General features: G+C 48.9%; 1 protein-coding gene across 2 annotated transcripts in view; it reads right to left on the reverse strand.

The window, feature by feature from the left end:
* Positions 1-19,913, reverse strand: part of EML1 (EMAP like 1) — an 87,673-nt gene that overhangs the window by 28,807 nt on the left and 38,953 nt on the right. Inside the window, exons 3-6 of one of the 2 annotated variants that reach the window (XM_087818291.1) lie at positions 18,074-18,209; positions 7,265-7,399; positions 1,372-1,400; positions 436-492 (exon numbers count right to left, since the gene is read on the reverse strand). In XM_087818291.1, the coding sequence (XP_087674417.1) occupies positions 436-492; positions 1,372-1,400; positions 7,265-7,399; positions 18,074-18,209 (357 nt within the window). The remainder of the gene's footprint in view (positions 1-435; positions 493-1,371; positions 1,401-7,264; positions 7,400-18,073; positions 18,210-19,913) is intronic. The other variant, XM_087818288.1, reaches the window with a different exon arrangement.

Consider the following 19,913-nt stretch of genomic DNA (forward strand, 5'->3'; position numbering starts at 1 on the left):
ACTACCGGACTGGGCAGGAGGCACCGAACTTGGCCTTGGCGGGGTTTTGCACAGGTAACTCGGACACCCTACACCTGAAGTCAGAGCGTGGCAGGGAAAGCAGTGGTTTTCCAGGCATGTTAGGGTAACAGCAGTGGTGCGGGGACCACTTCACACGGTGGGCACCCAGGGCGTGACCTGTAGCTCTCTTGAGGTTTTGACAGATTTTTTTGAAAGTTCCTGTAATCAGCCAATGATCAGTCAAGACCCAAATGGCAGCTACTTAGTAAAACCCACTTGAGTCAACGCTCAGGGGCTCAACTTCAAGCCAAGGGGCGGGGGTCGCAAAAACGTTTTCATACGAGGAGGGGATCCGTTCTCCCGCATGAAAACATCTCTGGAGCCCGGGCCACGGCGTCACTCAGAGAGCTACAAGGCTGCAGAAAGGTGGCCTACCTTTGCAGTGCGTCACCCGGCGCTTCCCTTGGGATTTCGGAGACAGAGACAGAAGGGCTGGACAGAGAGACGGGAGAACTGCAGGGCCGGCCGGCCTGCTGCGCAGCTCGCTAGCACCCCCGGGGCACTGCCTGCCCCCCGCCCCGGCGCACATCCCGGGCACGTTTCGGGGGTCCTGACAGGCAAGCCTAGCTCTCCCTGCAGGCTTACGGTCGCGACCTTGTCAGTGAGCAATTTCATGCTTCCTGACGACGAAATAAATACAGGAGCACCCGCTGGTACACCCGAAACTCTGAATTCTCTATGTCTCAATTCCGAATCGAAGGGAAAAGCTGGGAAAACTGAAACCAAATGAATGGGCTTACCCAATGACACGTGTGTCAATTACTCTGCATTTTAAATGTGCTTTTAAAATAAGGTGAATATCCTAAAAATAGCATCTACCTTATTATGAAATGTATTTAAAAAAAAAGAGATCCACAGAAAGGTCTAGATGAACTATTAGTTTGCAGATCAGGAAATCAAGGAGAAAAAGGGAAAAAGCTACTTTTAGACAAGTTATAACTTGATGCATCAGAAACGTTACTTTCCAGAGAAAGGCAAACGTTGGTGGCAGGAGCCCTGTGGGTGCGAACAGAGGCGGCAGAGGTCTGAGAACCTAGAACCCCCTGCGGTACCCGCGGTGGCATCTCCTCCCTCCTATGGACCTGCCTTAAATCAGGTTTTAAAGGGGGTCAGTAACGGTTTTTATGACCATTTTATGGGGATCTCTGTATGATCTGAGCCAAAGGCCCTCCAGGGTCAGGCGGACAGTCATCTCCGCCATACAGACACCCCAGTTTTGCGTGTAGAAAGCGGGCCCCGGACACAGCCGCTTCTCATCTGTCCTCAGTTCCGGAGGTGAGTGGGGGCAGCCACAGGGTGGGCCAGACTTACCTGCGCTGAAGACGGGCTCCTTGGGTTTGCTGCGGAGAGAAGAAAACCAGATTTTAATGGAGGCTAATCCCCCGCACCTGAGGCCCCACAGCTGTCAGCTGGTTTGTCACACGGGTGCTGAGTGAGTGACACGTTAACAAGGAAAACAGAACCACGTAACCGCAAAGAGAAGCAAGCGTGGGCAGAAATGCCCAGAACCAGGTGGGAGGCTATGATCCTGGCTCTCCCCCCACCCCACATCACCCCCCAAGCTGTGCTCTTCATGAGCAAATCAGTGATGAGGGGGGCTCATCGAGATGGGAACAGCCCTGCCCGACATGTACAAAGGCTTGCTTCCCTGTGCCCTTCAGATTATTTAACTTATTCAAAACTAGCGTCTCTGTGGCGTCTCTACATTTCTAGGCGCTTCACCTAAGAGCCTCAAAACTCAACATAAAGAATACTAGCATTATTTTTATATTTATTAAAGGATAAGCGACCCCAGGGCCAGAAGAATGAAACAATCTCTCCAGTTAAAAAAAAAAAAAAGCCTAATTTGTAAACTTGAGCCTCCTAATTTCTAGTGCAAAATGTTTCAGAATCGAAAATGTCGTGTTAAAGCCACCATCTACCAGTAGGGGGTGCCGTTTACACACCTCTCAAATGGGTTTAACTAGATAGCATCCTTTCACTTGTCAACGAGCATGTATTGAGCAGTTACTGTGAACCCCACACTGTGCAAAGTGCTAGAGACACAAAGAACAGCGAGTGACACGGCTTCTCCCGCCCAAAGCTCAGGGAGCGCGAGGGGTGTGGGCGTGGGCACAGCAGGCACCCACCGTTCCTGGCAGAATGAACGGGGCAGGTCCAAAGCCATCGGAGTGGCACCTGACTCAGCCCCGAGGGCCAGGGCAGCTTCCCAGGGAAAGGGGCACCCGCTGGTCTGGAAGGATAAGCTGGGGCTCCTGCAAATGCATCCGACACGCTCCCCACCAAACTTCCACACATATACGTCACTCAGGAGAGAGCGCTGGAGAGTGGGATTCACTAAGCTATGCATTTGTTTTTCTGTATTTTAAAGATTTTTCTAAACATGCTGTCTTTTTTGCAGTCCACACCCAAGAATGTTTCCATTGATTTGAAACATCGGTCAGTGGCTTCCCACACGCGCGCCGACGGGGGATGGAACCCGGGCGTGCACCCGGCTGCCCGGGATCTCTGGCCGCGGGCCCACCGGCCGGGCTCACCCTGTCCTCCTAGGTTGCATTTCTCTAATGAAGACTTGCGCTGGATCACCTCGTTAGTTACCTGGTGCCTTTACTTCTCGGTGAGCCGCCTGCTCAAACCCTTTCCCCATCTTTCTGTTGAGCTGCCTTTTCTCTCACTGGTTTGTGTCGAGCGAGTCCTTTGAAATGAAGGAAACGGGCCCTTGTCGGCTGCATGTGTCATTAGTGTTTGTTGAAAGAATGAGTCTGTGGGCGCAAGTCCTTTCCCTGACCACCAAGCCTCGCGTTGTGTTCTGCACAGAGCAGGTGCTCAGAAAGTCAGGCAGTGCTGTGGAACCGAGTAAGGCGACAGAAATGTCCAGAACTTCAGATCCCTCCCTTTTCCGGCGGGGTGGGGGCAGAAACAGGAGTTGGAAGATTCTGAAATGTCCCAAAGAGGAGAGAGGGACCTCCAGCCGAGCCGGGGGAGCGGAGCTGGCAAAGGTGCGCCCACAGCAGCGCCCACGCTTTGGGAGAGAAGTAACTGCGGCCACCACCTACTGAGTGCCAACAGCAGGCAGGCTCCACGCTAAGGATTCCATGTACACGCTTACTTAATCCTCATGACAACCCCGGGAGGCAGGAACTGTTTTTACTGGCACCAAGAAAAACCCCCAAAACATTTAGTAACCTGTCCACAGCCACACAACAGAAAGCGGCAGAGCTGGGAGTGACACTCGGTTAGGGCGGTTTCGGCCCATCCAGTTAACCCTTTTTATGTTGATTGGGGTGAAAAGATTCACTCCCTTTTTTGTTACGTTGATTGGGTGAAAAGATTCACTCGACAAATGTTTGAGTACCTACTATGTGCCAGGTATTGTGCCAGACGGCGGGCTGGGTCGGACTGAATTAGAAAAACCTTGTTGGTAACTGAATGTCGAACTAAAGTGCATCTGCCTAGAAAAAAACGATGATCCACGGCTAAAATAACGTTGGCGGAGTGTATTTACCGACACAAAGACGTGGTCACAGAGCACATTAAAAAGAGGGTTACAAAACACATGCAGAAGGGTGTAATTTATGTCAAAATTATACACTACACCCCAGAAACAAAACCAGATGGAAATGTAATGCAGTGTTTGCTGTGAGTTCTGAGGGGGTGAGATTATAGGTGATTTCCATTTCCTCTCTTTCGTACATCTGGGTTTCCTAAAACACATGTTACTTGTGAAATAAATAAGTTTCCTCAAAAAAGAAACAGAACTTGCTGGGGAAAAGCGAGCGCTGCTGTTGGAGAGGCGTGGGTCTCGGGCACCGCGAAGGCGAGTCAGGAGATGGCCGGAGGCCTCGGTGGAAGGTTGGGGTTGAGGTCACGCCATCGGCGATGCTAAAGGACAAGACACACAAGGCTCGGGGCCTCCAGGTGTCACTCAAGGATGGAGCTCAGTGTCCGGCCCAGTGGCCTGGACATTATAGTTTGGGTAACACGGCCAGTGCAGGGTGACAGGGCACCTAAGGGACCACTTCCACACAGAGACAATGTCATTATTTGCAGGTTTTTTTCATATAGGTTGACTCCAAAGAAGGGCAGCTTATGTGTTTGTTACAAGGTTTCTAGCGGATGGCTGAAACATTTCTTGTTAAAATCAACCCATTAGAACAACTTTTTGATGGAAACAAAGTGATTTTTTAAAAAAGTTGACGCCTCATTCCCATCAGAATTACAAAGGGGGAACCAGTTTTATAATTGAAACAGTTTATCAGCCTAACAGCTAACATAAATTGTGCATTCTAAATAGTAACTGTTTTTCCGTCTGAAATGAAACACTTTTTTTAATTACAAAAAAATTCTATTGGATTAGTAGACTGGCTACATTAGCTAGTTCAGGTCGTTCATCAGAAAGTTACTGTCTCTTCCCTATTTAATCAGTGCTTCTTTATGACACAAATCACTATATAATTGTTAATATTTATTTGCCATCAATAATATATAAAGTAAACATCACATTGCTATATATTGCTCCTGTTTTTCTGGAAGTTTTGTCAGTGCAAAGATTAAGTGCTATTAATTTGTGGCTTGTTACCAGCCGAGTACTGTAAAACGTTAAGCTGGGTTCTAAGATAAAAATCCACAATGTCACCCGGAAGCTGTCAGATCCAGTGACCATTTCCAAAGAGTGACACAGAAGCAAGAAGGCTGACACTCTCACAAATAAGAGTTTCTAAGGAAGCAAAACGGAAAGATTTTGAAATGAATTATATCTTAGAAAATGTGATGCTGAGGTCTCAAAAACAGTATTTTCGGTTCAATAGTAAGATTTATACAGGCTGGCTTTATACTTGCTGTAACTATTACTATGAAACATGTATGCAGATGTGAAACTGTTCTTCTCGAATAAGAGGAGCCTTTTTTCTAAATTTCAAAAAAGCTTCGTATGTGCTAATGACGGCATTGCACGTGGCCCGTGATGAGTGTGAGCTTTACAGCAAATAACCGGCGACTGACAGGAGTTAAAGCACCACCGGTGAACAACTCGTTCCTCCTAGAGACCCGCGCACGTCCAGAGCCCTCCCTCGGATGGCACCCCCTCGCTCACCCGCTCCAGCTGCCCGGGTGCTGAGGGCCAGGCTGAAGCCAGTCTGTGTTCTGAGCCTTTATATGTGACCTATTTTGTTTCTTTCTTTCCCCCTCAAAGCCTGGCTCTTAGGACTGGCACCCTGAGCTCAGTGTCCAGGTACCTTGGTTCCTTTTTAAAAAAAAAAAAATTGACCCCCCCCCCCCCCCCCCAAACCAGCAGCTTGTTTTCTCTCTGGGTCTGTTTTGCTTCGCTTACTCATTTGTTGCTTTGTTTTTTTAGATTCCACATGTAAGTAAAATCACACAGCATTTGTCTTTTTGTTTGATGCATCTCACTGAACACAGACTAGCTCGTTCTGATGTGACATTAGTGACTGTGAGGACCCTGAGGTCTGCAGTACTTAGCTTCCATCTGACCACTTTTAGATTTTGTGGTCTCCTCTCCCCGTCACTCACTGATATTTGTCCACGTTTCTGGGATTTGTCCCTGTTTCAGAAACAGGCAGCAAGAAACAATGGAAAGAGCACAGGCCCGGGGGGAAGAGGAAGGCCTGGGTGTGTAAATCAGTTCTGCCACTTCGCGTCTCCAAGCCTCAGTGTTTTACTCTGTGAGTGAGGTATTTTATATCTAATGCCCTTGAATCTTGTAAGTCGATAAGAAATGGTAGAAAACCCCAGGGCGGCGCTTGGCACCGAGAGAATGGGCATCCCTGTCGCGGCAGCTGTTACGGAGGGAGACCCGTGTGGGGCAGAGGTTCTGACGGAACAGAGTATTTATTTTTAAATGGACACATTCAGTTGCTTGCTCGATTCCGAGAAAATGTTTAGTAAACTTACTCAGGCTCTCATTCCCAAATCAGAATTTCCTACTGCGGGATTTAAAAAAAAACCAAAACACCCCCTTCGTGAAGATCTCTCAGGGAAATACTTAGCCATATTCGACAAAGCCATAGGGCCTAGGAGATAAAACCGATCTGGGGCTTGCACAATGCGGATTCCTTTGGAAAGTCTTAATGAAACGCAGATGCGCCGAGAAGGGGCCAAGCTTCCAACAGCTGCTGAGATCTCAACCTCTCAGGGCAACTCGCAAGCTCGCCCCGAGCGCAGGGGCGCCTGCAGGCCACGCCGCGTGCCCCCCGACTCCCCTCGGCCGCCACCGTAACCGCTTGGCCTGGTTTCCGGGGTATTACCACCTAATTAGCATAATCTCCTGATCAGAAGCATTAATTGTCTTCATTAGAAGACGGAACCCCGTCAGGGGTTTTGAGGGCCGGTTACTCAGCTGGGAACTCGACCAGCTGGGAAGCGCTCCCCTCTCTTCTCCGAGGGACGTCGCTCAGGAGCGGAGCTGAAGGCGCAGCTGAGCGGCCTGCGCAGGGCCGAGGCACAGCGGGCTTGAAGGGTTGGAATTTTTACAGACGTGGGCTGGAGCTGCTGCTTCATGACTAAGCCTTTTCCTTACATGAGTACTTGGGGGGAAACAAGAGAGTTTAGCCTGTGAAGCTGGAATTCCTCCCTGAGCCTCGCTTGTAGAGAGAAAAACGAACGCACGATGTTTAAATAGACAGAATACAGTGCATCAGGCAGGTCCACACGGAGAAACCAGCCCCATCTACACAACACACTCCCAAACACAAAAAGCCACCAAAGCGCCCCAAAGTAGCTCTCACGCACAAAATGTGTGTTAGTTTCGTAGACACTGGCCGCAACCCATCACACACGAACCCCGAAGACAAATTCAAAATCAGGAGTAAAGGAAGGTTCCTGTTTCTGGCGCTAGCTCAGTATTGAAAATGGTTTCCGACGATCCTAACGGTACAACTTCTCGCCCACCCTGAGAAAATGCTGCTCACAAACAAACGATTCACTAACTTTCAGGCGGCAGCGGGCGCTAGAGACAGAGCTGCCAGCCCGCGGCGGTGCCCAGCGAGGTCTCGGGGGCTCCCGGCTGCCCACGGTGCCGGCAGCTCCGCTGGGACTTCGCGCCTGGACAGTCGCCGCCCAGCTGGTGTCTGATCGGCGCCCGCCCGCCCACCCGCGAGAGCCCTGGCTCGTCTGCGTGTTCGGGGGGGTCTCTGACTTATCTCTGGGGAAACGACCAGCGGGAACCAGTGGGCCCGGCACCCTGTACCTTTCGCTGTTCTTTTTGCCGCTGGAGGAGCTGCTGGTGGAGCCTGTGCGGTTCCGGTTGCCTTTGGAGTCCCCGTAGCTTTCCCGTCGGCTGCCGGGCGACACTCGTTCGGAAGAGCTGGTCCTCTTGATGGTACTGAAGTGAGAGAGATGATGACAACGAATCCTCAACGGAGTGACTTATTTTATGGCTGAGCATAAAAGCATACACACAGACCATCCTAGCTCCATATGGATGTTTGAAAGACAGACTGGTTCTCAAGTCCTAACTATAGAGACCAAGACCACTTTTCAGGATGACCTGGACTCAACCCCTCTGCGCACTGCCTTCGTAACTATGGCGATTGGCGCAGATCAGAGTCGTAGAAGACACTGAAGATAAGAACCCCAACAGCACCATGTGAGAGCGCTCCAGAGGCTTAATGGGAAGTGATCCCGCCCCGAGCAGGCTTCAGATCAGACCAGGGAGGCTCAACCAGGGCTGACTCTGCCCCCTGGGGACATCTGGCAATGTCCAGAGACATTCTTGGTTTTCACACTGTGGGGAGAGGATGACCACTGGCATCTACTGGACAGAGGCTGGGGATGCTGTCAACACTCGACCGTGCCCAGGACAGCCCTACAACAGGACGTCCCAGCCCTGAACGTGAATGCAGCTGATGCTGAAGAGGTCTGGTCTGAAGGCACATGTGGGAGGAACATGAACAGGATGCCACAGGCCATGGCGGAAATATCCCTTCCTGTGTAAGATGCCTGTGTTTAGAGGTGGTGCCCACGGAAGCACTTAACTTCCTTCTGGAAAACTGGAGGACTAGAGTTGAGGCGGGATACTTAGATGTTAGAATTTCTGACAAGTAGGAAAAGAGAAACTGAGACAGGTCGTTAGACAGATGGGGCCAAACAACTTGAGCAATTTATAGCCGGCTAGTAAATCGCAAGATCTTATCTTCCCTGACCAAGGAAACTTGAGAGCAAATGGTTTACACCTCTCTTCCCTAATCAGAGAGTGAGTAGCTTAAATCACCCTGGTCAGGGAGACAGATAACAGAGACCCAATTAGTGCCGTCTGTGCCAGCTGAACCCAAGGACTGATAAAAGTCAGGGAATAAATAATAAAAAACCAAATTAAAACCAAAAGAATCCAAGGCAGAGGCAAAGCTGACCAGCAAATGACTCTAGTCCCTCTATGTGCTCACTTTGGCACATCAGCATATTAAGAGCATACCTGGAAAGCTGAATATTCTGACACCCTCTCCTAGGATTCCCACCTTCAGAAAACAGATAAGAACCCTCAAAATAAAGGACCCAGTGCAGGCTCTCTCTGGATCACACCCACATCCCTCTTCCTGTTTTTTCTTGGGCATGAACTTTTTCTCCTAAACAATAAGGGTCCCCACAAGACTTGCAAACAGGGGACCAGCGGCGGGCAGTGGCAGCTTGTCTCAGGCTAACCCCCTGAACCTGTCTCCAACGCCCCCTTTTCTCTGACTTTTCAGTGAGCTGACAGCAGCCCCACCTTAGCTCATTTCTGTAGTCGTGACTTTTACTTCTCAGTGAGTCCACCCAGCCCTGTGTGGCGCACTTCTTTCCTACAACGTTTCTAGGGAGCCGCAGTAGAGCTCTGCCTAGGTTCTCCTGTTGCTTCTATTGCAAGCCCTTCCTTTGTTTGTTTGCAGCTTTAATAAACATACTTTCATAATCGCCTGGACTCCTGTTGTGAGATCTCTCCTGCATGAAGTTAAGAACCCACACACTATCTGCTGGCCCAAAGCTGACCCACTCAGGGCCGGGTCCCTTTCCAGCGACAGAGTGGTTGGAAACCTGGGGGGGAGTGTCTGGGGAAGACTCCAGAAGACTGAATTTCTGGGAAAGATAAAAGGCTTGAATGTGTTGAAATTACAGTGGGGAAATGCCTGCACACAGGAAAGTCACAAGGCATGAGGGTAAATCACCATGGCAGGGGCGTAGGCTGGCTGTCCTGTTCTTGGAGGACGCAACTGTATTACAGGTGTCCCTGCAAAGTTTTAAAATCTTCATTGGCCGTGCATTTCTCGAGATCTTCTCTCATTTATCATTCATGTATACTTTGTGGTACAGGAGCTTCATAAATATTTATTGAGTGAAAGGGTGAAATAAGTGGCCCTTTCACAGGAAGAGGCACCGAGGGCTGTAATTTAGCACCTGCCCCTGACGGAAGGAGGAAGCAGCAGGGTGGGTGGTGGTGCAGGCCTAGGGCAGGGCTGTGGGAAGCAGCACAGACTTGGGGGGGGGGGGGGGTCTGGCGCAGGTGGAGGTGCGTGCGGGGGGGGGGGTAATAAGGCAAGCCTGCGGCCATGCGGTGGTTCAGGATGGGAACCGTCCCTCTGGTGGCTCCTGAACCACAGACATGGAGGCATCGCTGTGAGGGGAAGGAGCTGAGAAGAATCCCAGGGTAACAGCAATTTTTTCAGCTGTGGGTTGAGAAGCTGCCACTGGAGCCTGAGTGGCACAGAAACCCAGAGGGACAGGGAAGGGAGGAGTGAGGAGAGGCGGCAGGACTAGTTGGGGTGCTGGGTGCTGCGGGAGGGAGAGGCTAGAGGGAAGAGGTCTGGGTGGCCAGGGCGCAGAGCTCCAGGGGAGGGTGGGGGACAGGACGGCGTCCCCTGGGCTGAGCTGCGGTGTCCTCACTTCCATAATTACAACACGGACGGCGGGGAGCCTCAGCCCGCGGGCGGCGGGGTGGCTCCTGCGGCGCACCTTCTCAGCGGGCGTCCTGCTCAGTCCGTTCCCCCCTCAGGCCGACGTGCAGTCCTCCTTCCTCGGCAACCTCTGTCCTTCCCTAAGTAATCTTAGCATGTTTTAAAAAACCGCACGGTGTACTAGCTTTTGAAAAAGGCTCTCTCTGCGTAAGCAAATGGAAATAAAACGACCCCAACCGTGCGGGTCTGAATCCACTTTCCGCCCCACCCTGCTGGTACCTGAGGAAGCCCCGAGTTTACAGCCGAGGATCCTCCAGCCGGAGCAGCATGGGTGTGCCTTAAGGGCAAAACGTGAATTTTTAGAACTCTCAATTTGGGGAGAAGAAAATTACAGATCTCAGGAGAACATGACATTTCTGAAGTTTGGGGATTGACGTCTTAGAATTATAGAAACCTTTGTGCTTGAAGTTCAAGATCCTCAGTGACGGAAAGCACAGGCTGATGTAACGCGGCCGGGCCTGTGCCACTCAGCCGGTGAAGCTCTGGGGCCCCGGGGGGGCAGCCTCCCCGCGTCCCTGTGGGAGTTCACGGCGAGTTCACAGCAATTAAAGACCAGGGGAGGGGGAGGGGGGAAAGGGGGGAGACGCGGTGACGGAGCAGACTTGGGGTGGGGAACACACAGTTCAATACACAGATGATGGATTGTAGAACTGTACACCTGGAACTTACAATTTTATTAACCAGTCACCCCAATACATTCAATAAAAGCAAAGGAAAGAAAGCAACAGGATCCTAGAGTACGGTAGGCAGTTGCTCAAGTCAGCCGCAGAATCCCGTATTATTTTTTGGTTAAAGGTCACCCGAGGATATTTTTCCACTGATTTTTCGAGAGTGGAAGGGAGAGAGGGAAACGTCGATGTGAGAGAGACAGGTCAACTGGCTGCCTCCCGCCCGCACCCCGACGGGGGCCGGGACTGAGCCTGCAACCAAGGTACGTGCCCGTGACAGGACTCGAACCCGGGACCCCTCGGGTCTGCGGGCCGACGCTCTAACCACTGCACAAACCCACCAGGGCAGAATCCGATGCTTGAACAGCCCGCCTGTCGCTGGCTGTCGCTGTCGCTGTGTGGACCGCGTCTCAGAGGCAGAGGGCCAAGTGGACCGAGCCCCGGTGGCGCTACCGAGGAGCCGGGGACCTCGGACAAGTTCCTGAAACTCTAGTCTCAGCTCCCTCATCCAAAATCAAAAATGAAAATAATTCAGCCTCGCCGTTGGATGAAATGACCTGAAAGAAATGCCTGCAGAAGAGACGTTCGCTCGGCAGACACGAGCTTGCCGGCCCTGCGCTCAGTCCCTTTCACGGTGAACTCTATTTGCAAAGTGGAGGAGCGGAGACGGCACCTACGGTCCCTCCCGGCTCGAACATTCCGTGAAAGGCCTTTGTGCACAGAAGATGCTGGGTAAATAATAAAGCCTTTTTACCCAATTTTCTGGTCATTAACACTCAACCTGGTGGCTGGAAGAGCTGATAGGGAATAGTAATGACGGAAACCACAGCGGCAACAACAGGTAATGTGTATGAGGGACTCTGCACTTTACCTATGCCATTTAATTCAAACCTCAGCAGGGCCCTGCAGGAGCCTCACAACCCATTTCACAGACAAGGGAACAGATTCAGGCACAGGGCAACCCCTCGGAGGCTGCTTCACACACGCACACACACACACTCTCTCTCTCTCCCATGCGCGCTCTCTCCTAGTGAAGCCCCCCGTGATTTACGAGACCCCGAAGCACAGGAGTTTTAAGCACCTGTTGAACATCTAGAAATCCAACAAGTGTCAATAATTGATGCGGCTACACGATCCGAGAGTCGATGACCAGGAGGCCTTGGATAAGATCTCTAAGCCGCTGTTACAAGGGAGCTGAGGCCGCTGGGGAGGCGCTGGGGTTACCCAGCGCGACGCGGCCCTCAGCCGGGTGCTGGCCTGCTCCGCCTGCCTGCGCTGAGGAGACTCGCAGACCTGTTTAACCTACGCAGGAGAGGCAGAGACACAGTGGGATAAACAAGGGTGCCATCCTCAACGCCGAAGAAGTGGCTCAGGAAGCTTCCATAAATTACAGAACACGGCACACGCTGAAGTGGAAGCACACTGCGGTTTGCATACGCAGACCTGGACGCGATCCATCACGGCTCCTTCTGCATGCTTGCCACTCACACGTTTGCATTAAAATATAAAGTTTTTTTTTGTTTTTTTTTTTAAATCTACCACTGTTGTATGCATAGGAAAAATAAGACATTTCCTTTTGAGAGCCAAGAGCTCTTACGAGGGAAAGGATTTACGAGGACCCAGAGTGGATAGAAAATGAAGCTGGAAGACGTTTGCAGAAACAGGGCCAGAGGGAGTAACACTGTACACCCACCTCGAGGAGCCTCCTTAAGGAGCCAGCAGGGACCATAACGAAGTCATATTCCCCTGGACAGCAAGGGAAAGAGAATGCTCCTTATTCTGAAAGCCACAGGAGGACCGGCTTGTGCACAAGGCTGTGCAATAGCACAGGGGTCTCTTTCGGAGAGAGGGAGGGAGAAACATCAACGTGAGGGAGACACATCAATAGGTCGCTTCCCACTCTTGCACTGACTGGGGCGGGGGATCGAGCCTGCAAATCGAGGTACGTGCCCTTGGCCAGAATCGAACCCGGGGCCCTTCAGTCGTGGACCGACGCGCTAACCACTGAGCCACACCACGAGGCCCCACAGGAATCTTTTTAGTGCGTAAGGCAAGTAGAGGATTTCCGGTGCAGAAATACAGATACCATCATTCCTTCTTTTCCCTTCTGGTCTCTGCTACCCTCCCAACCCCAAACCCAAGTTCTGGACGTATAACTGTCTCTACATTTTACACTTACATATGCACCCAACGGTTTTTGCCAATTTAATGGAATTTCTGCCATGGAAATTGGTGACCGGAGAAAAGTGGCAATCTTTCTTCTTCTGGCTAGATACCTCTAAGCATAATAAGCTATACTTATGTTTTTCTTTTACATGTGACTTGGAACCAAGAATTAGTTTTCCAAAATTTTGCAAGACGATTCCAAATTTTTTACAGTAGAAGGAACAGAAATCTGACAGGTAGCTATTGTGCGTGACCAGAGATTCTCTGATGACGTCATGGCAGCCGGGTGACTCACTCTAGAATAAAACAATTATCCACTCAACAAATACTCATTAGGCACCGACCATACACTGGGCACCATGCTGAGCACTGGGGAGTCCACATGGGACCAGGACTCACCTGACTTTTGTCCCACAAGGTGTGAGCTAAATCTGGCAGACGGAGATCAGTGCTTCAGAAAGGCTCTTGCCCGGCCGGGCGTGGCTCAGGGGCTGAACATCGACCTAGGATCCAGGAGATCGAGATTCGATTCCTGGTCAGAGCACGTGATGGGGCTTCAGGCTCGATCCCCAGCAGGGGGTGTGTAGGAGGCAGTCAATCAATGACTCTCATCATTGATGTTTCTATCTCTCTCTCCCTCTCCCTTCCTCTCTCTGAAATCAAAAAATATATTTTAAAAACAAAAACAAAAAAAGAAATGCTCTTAATCTTTCACCCTGGCCAGTGTGGCCCAGTGGTTAGAACATCGGCCTACACATTGAGGGGTCACGGGTTTGTACCTGGGTTGCAGGTTTGATACCCGGCCCTGGTCAGGGTCATGCGGGAGGCAACCAATGGATGTGTCTCTCTCACATCGATATTTCTCTCTCTCCCCCTTTCTCCAGCCCTCCCATTCTCTCTAAGCAGCAATGGAACAAATGTCCTCAGGTGAGAATTAATGAAAAGAACGGCTCTTATCTTTCACTATGTAAAGACATCTTTGTGGCAAAACCCAAGTGCTTTCCTAAGAAGGCCGGTGGTCTCAGAGAATCTCATGGATCAAAAGTTGTTTCTTCTGCCGCATGAAGCCAACTACCTGAGCCCAGAGAGGAGAGGGCATCGCTCCTGATAATGGGATAGGAGCCAATTCATCTTCCTCTATTGACAGCAGAATATTTCTATCTCTATTCTGCTACTGAGGACAGACTCAGAGCACGAATTTAACACCTACATTTCAATGGATCTCAATGATAAAAATAACATTAGAAATAACCATTTAAAAAAACAACTAAAAGCAGTTTTTTTCTATTCTTTAAATCATGTGCCCGGCCAGGCGTGGCTCAGCGGTTGAGCGTCGACCTAGGATCCAGGCGATCAGGGTTCGATTCCCGGTCAGGGCATGTGCCCGAAGTGCAGGCTCCAACCGATCAATGACTCTCTTGTCGTTGATGTTTCTGTCTCTCTCTCTCCCTCTCCTTTCCTCTCTCTGAAATCAATAAAGATATATTTAAAAAAAAAATCATGTACCGGACGTATGTGCCTTTGGTGCATCTGCGAAAGCTGCATTTCTACAGGTGTGACCATTTCCCAAAGGACCGCCGGCGGGCTGCCTGGAAGCAAGAGCCACTGAGCATCCTGCCTCACACTCCGAGCGGAGTGATTTTAAAGCAACGCGCTCTCTGTACCAGTTTTGTCCTGCTCTCGCTTCCCACAGCCCTGCCCGACTGTAAAACCCACTCGGGAGTGGGGAGGAGTGAGCGTCTCTGCGTTGAGCCCGAGCAAGCGTCACACGATAGTCCGCTCAGCACCCCCACTAAGCAGGGTGTGACCTGCACCACCTTCCCGGATTTTCTGCCTTTCTTCCTTTGACTAACGGAAACAAAGCTTTCCCCAAGGAGTCCGAATGCAGCCCCCAGTCGAAGTCTCAACTGACAACACAAAGTACAACCACCAGGTCCGGACGGCTTCCAAAGGGGACTTTGCTCTTAGGCACTGGGCTGAGAAACTCCAGGGGACAGAAAGCAAACACGGACCCATCCACACCCCACAGGCGCCCCGGCTCCGTTAACGTGGGAACTGATGACAGGAAAATCTCCACGTGGTTGTAAACATATCTGAAGTGTTTGGAAGTTGTTTTAAATCCTAATATTTACAATGCCTGGTTTCTGTCTGTTTTCAGAATTCTCTCCTAATGAGAGATCTACAGGAGCTTTACAAACATGGAGTGACAATCAGATGCTACTGTTTGGGTTTCCACCTTCCAAATGGATGGGCACACACAGCCACAGGGGCCCGTAAAAGTCGGGGTGGGGGGACGGACACACGGATCCCTACACTCGACACCAAGAGTCTTGGACAGTCAATCTAGAAAACCATGTGTTTCTAATTGGCAGCTAGATAACTTATCATAGTTTTTCTTTGCTCTGAAAAAAATTTAAGTTCCAAGTATATAAAGAGGTATAAATAAAATTCTAGTTTCTTCAAGAAAAAGGGAATCTCATTTTTTCCCCATTCACAATCTACTACTTTAAAAAGTCAATCTTAAAATTAAATGGCTCACTCTTAACCATTGGATCAAAGAAGAAATGACTAGAGAATTTAAAAAAATATCTGGAGACAAATGAAAATGAAAGCAAAACATACTAAAACTGATGGGATGCGAAAAAGTAGTACTAAGAGGCAAGTTTATAGCCGTAAACACTTATATTAAAAAGAAAAAAGATCTCAAATCAACAACCTAATTTTACGCCTCAAGGACCTGGGAAAAGAAAAACAAACTAAACCAAAAGTTAGCAGAAAACAAAGTGTAGAGCAGAGTTAAATCAAATAGAGAACAGAAAAACAGTTCTAAAAAATCAGTGAAACCAACAATTTATTTTTAAAAGATTAACAAAATTGACAAATTCTCAGCTACAGCAAGAAAAAAAGAGAGAAGACGCAACTAAAATTAGGAAATTATAAGAGACTGCTGTGAACAAATACATGCCGATGAACTGATAAGCCAGAAGAAACGGATAAATTCCTTGACACATACAACCTACCAAGACTGAATTGTAAACAAAAACTCTGAACACATCTATAATTGGAAGGATATTGAAGCAGTAATAGAAAATCTCCCAACGAAGAAAAACCCCAGACCAGATGGCCTCACTGGAGAATTCTATCAAAAATTTAAAGAGGAATTAATGCCAATAACTCTTCAAACTCTCCCAAAGAACTGAAGGGGGGAAACACTTCCATTCTCATTCTATGAGGCCGGCATTACTCTGATACCAAAGCCAGACAAAGACACACAAAAAACTACACAGACCGATATCAATGTTGAACATCAATGCAAAAAATCCTCCGCAAGATAAGACCAAACTGAACTGAACAGTACATTAAAATAATTCCATACATCACGGCCAAGGGGGGCTCGCGCTTGGAATGCAAGGATGGTTCGACACATGAACATCCATCCATGTAATACGCCGCATTAACAGAGTGAATGTTTTTCTTGATTGATGCGGAAAAAGCACCTGACAAAATTCAACGTCCTTTCTTGCTAAAAATACTCAACAAGCTAGAAATAGAGGGAAACTACCATAACACAATCAAAGCCCTACCTGAGACGCCCACAGGTAACATCACCTTCTGTGATGAAAGACTAGAAGCTTTTCCTCTTAGAACAGGAACAAAGCAAGGACGCCCACTCTCACCACTAATACTCAGCACAGTACTGGAGGCCCACCAGTGCAATTAGACAAGAAAAACAAAAGGCATCCAAATTAGGAAGGAAGCAGCAAAATTATGTTTGCAGAGGACATAATCTCACATGTAAAAAAAACTACTAAAGATTCCACACACAAAACATTTAAAACTAATAAACAATTTCAGCAAAATTGCAGATAAAAAAAAATCAACGCACAGAAATCCGTTGCATTTCTATACACTAACAACTAATCCAAAAGGAGATTAAGAAAACAGTCCTATTTGTCACTGCATCAAAAATAAAATATTTAGGAAAAAACTTAACCAAGTAGGTGAAAGACTTGTACAAGAAAATACATGGGGGGAGGTAGGAGAGGGTAAAGCGGGAATAAACGGTGATGGAAGGAGACGTGACTTGGGGTGGTGAACACACAGCACAATATACAGATGATGTGTTATAGAACCGTACACCTGTAACCTACATAGTCTTATTAACCAATGTCACCCCCAATACATGGAATTAAAAAAAGCAATCTATAAAACATTGCTAAAAAAGACTTTTAGAAGATAAATAAATGGAAGCACACCCCATTTTCATGGATTGGAACTCAGTGTTGTTAAGATGTCTACACTACCCCAGGTAATCTATAGATTCAGTACCATCCCTGTCAAAATCATTCAATGGCATTTTTCATAAAAATAGAAAAATTCCTGAAATTTGTAAGAAATCTCAGGGATTCCCAAATGGCCAAAACGCACTTGAAAAGGAACAAAGTTGGAGGCCTCACGCTCCCCGATTTCAAAACATGCTCCAAAGTAACAGTCATCAAGCTGGTGTGGCGTCTTTATTGGCATAAAGACAGATGATACGGACCAATGGGAGAGAACAGAGCTCGGAAATAAACCCTTGCGGATGTGGTCACGTGACTTCCGGCAGTGGGGCAAGGACAGTCTTTTCAACAAATGGTGCAGGGAAAACAATCTCTGCGTGCAGAAGCGCGAAGCGGGACCCGAACCTTCAGGCTGGGATGGTAGCCCGAACTCTGCTACGTGTCAACTGTGGGCTTGGGGACAGCATGTTCCTGTGTATGCAGGTTATGCTCCCATTTGTTTTCTTTCAAAAGAGAACTGTAAGTAAAAATACAAGATGATACACCAGTTTTGGCTAATATGATTTCGAAAGTAATACGATTAAATTTATGGGGACGTAAAATACAGCGTAGGAAGTCTAATCAATAACACTAATAACTATGTATGGAGTCAGTGGTACTGGACTTATCAGGGGGAACGGTTCGTAAATCACGTCTACCCACTGTGCTGTACACCTGAAACTAATATAAGATTGAATGTCAACAGTAATTGAAAAAAATAAAAAGAATAAATAGTCAAAAATATGATTAAATTTTGCAAAGCAGAATAATAAATCTATATGGTTTCTGTTATGGCAACAGACCAAACATTGTCCTTTCACAGGCTTTAATCAGGTGAGAAATTGTGAAGTGCCATGTATTTAACACCCGAGGTGGACCTGCTTTTAGCGTCAGTCCCTTTAAGGCGCTCCGGGCCTACCTTTTGGTTATTGCCGGCACAGCAGCGTCCTTCCTGGGCCCAGAGGGGGACGGCAGAGAGCCGCTGGGTTTCTTTGGTAACACGGTGCCATTGTTGACGGTGGTTCGTAAAGGCAAGGTCTGCACCAGCGGTCTTGCTGTAAGACAAGTGGAAGCGGAAATCAGAACCTGCCCCTTGTCACAGTAACACTTTTTTTTTTAAGCGTGTCTTTATTGATTCCAGAGAGCGGAAGGGAGGCGGGGGAGAGAGAGAGAGAGAAATATCAATGATGAGAGTCATGGATCGGCTGCCTCCCGCATGCCCCCGACTGGGGATCAAGCCCGCAACCCGGGCACGTGCCCTGACCGGGAATCGAACCCCGATCTCCTGGATCATAAGTTGATGCTCAACCGCTGAGCCACGCCGGCCGGGCATCACAGTAACTCTTGGAGTCATGCAGGAAGGCATCGACTAGCAACACTGACGAAGGTGCAGGGACAATTCAGACAAGCGGCGCTGGGACATCGAACCCAAACACCCCCATCACACTTTCTACAGAAGTCGACTCGACACGGACCACAGGCCTCAGTGTAAAATGCAAAACTACAAAACTTCTAGGTGAAAGCACAGGAGGAAGCTGTGTCCCAGATCCGGGTTTGGTGATGACCTTTTTTTAGATACGACACGACACCAGAAGCACAAGCCATGAAAGAAAAAATTGATAGCGAGGGCTTCATTAACGTTAATAAAAGGTTTGCTCTGTGAAAGGCACTGTTAAGGGAATGAAAAGACAAGTCGCAGACTGGGAAAAAAGTGTCTGCAAATCACATAGCTGATAAAGGATTTGTATACAGAATGTAAGTTTTTTTAAAAACTCTAAAAACTCAACAGTAAGAACAGCCCAATTTTTAAAAAATAGGCAAAAGATCTGAACAGACCCCTCACCAAAGAAGATACACAGATGGCAAATAAGCATATGAAAAGACGCTCAGCACCCTTTGTCACCAGGGAAATGCAAATTAAAACAATGAGATATCTCTATACACCTATTAGGATGGCTAAAACCCAAAAACAAGGCAAAATACCAACTGCCGGCCAGGACGCGCAGCAACAGGAACTCCCTCGCCGCCGGCCGGCGGGGTGCAGAGCTGTGCCGTCGCTGTTTGGCGGTCGCTAAATAGTCTTACCACACAATCCAGCAACTGCGTGACGCCAGGTATTTACCCACCGGTTGGAAGACTTACGTCTATATAAAACCTTCACTTAATATTTACAGCAGCTTTATTCATAATTGTCAACAGCGGGAAGCAACCGAGATGTCCTCCAGCCGGTGGGTGGGTAAACGAACCCTGGTGCATCCATATGGTCGAGAGTGAACCAGTCCACACAACACGCCCATGCTGCTAAGTCAAGGGGACGCAGGAGCCGAAGCTGGAACGGTGTGAGCACCGAAATAATAAAGCGCATTGGATTCTAGCCCAAAGTGTAAAATAACTAACCACGAGTCCGCACTGACCCACGTTAGTGACCGAGTGGAGCGCCAAGTGGGAGAGAAGGGGTCCAGGCCCGCGGAGGTGCCCGTTTCTCGGCCTGTCTACTCCACGCGTGGAGGCTCCCGTAGGCGGCACTGTGCTGAGGCCCACACAGAAGGAATTCAGCGCGCATCTGAGGATCAGGCTGCATTCAATTTCGATCACAAAATCCCTGCTTTGAAGAAGAGGCATAACGTTGCCCCTTCCGAGTCACTACCCTGTTTGTTACTTTGGGCCCAGCACGCCTGGCACACCCCGCTGGCAGTGACCGCCGGCCAGACCCCTGGCCCATTTCCCTGTCCGGGAGGTAGAGGCTTTGCTGTGCAAGT

This window comes from Miniopterus natalensis, chromosome 1, assembly GCF_054644295.1.
Source record: "Miniopterus natalensis isolate mMinNat1 chromosome 1, mMinNat1.hap1, whole genome shotgun sequence".
NCBI classification, from domain to species: Eukaryota; Metazoa; Chordata; class Mammalia; order Chiroptera; family Miniopteridae; genus Miniopterus; species Miniopterus natalensis.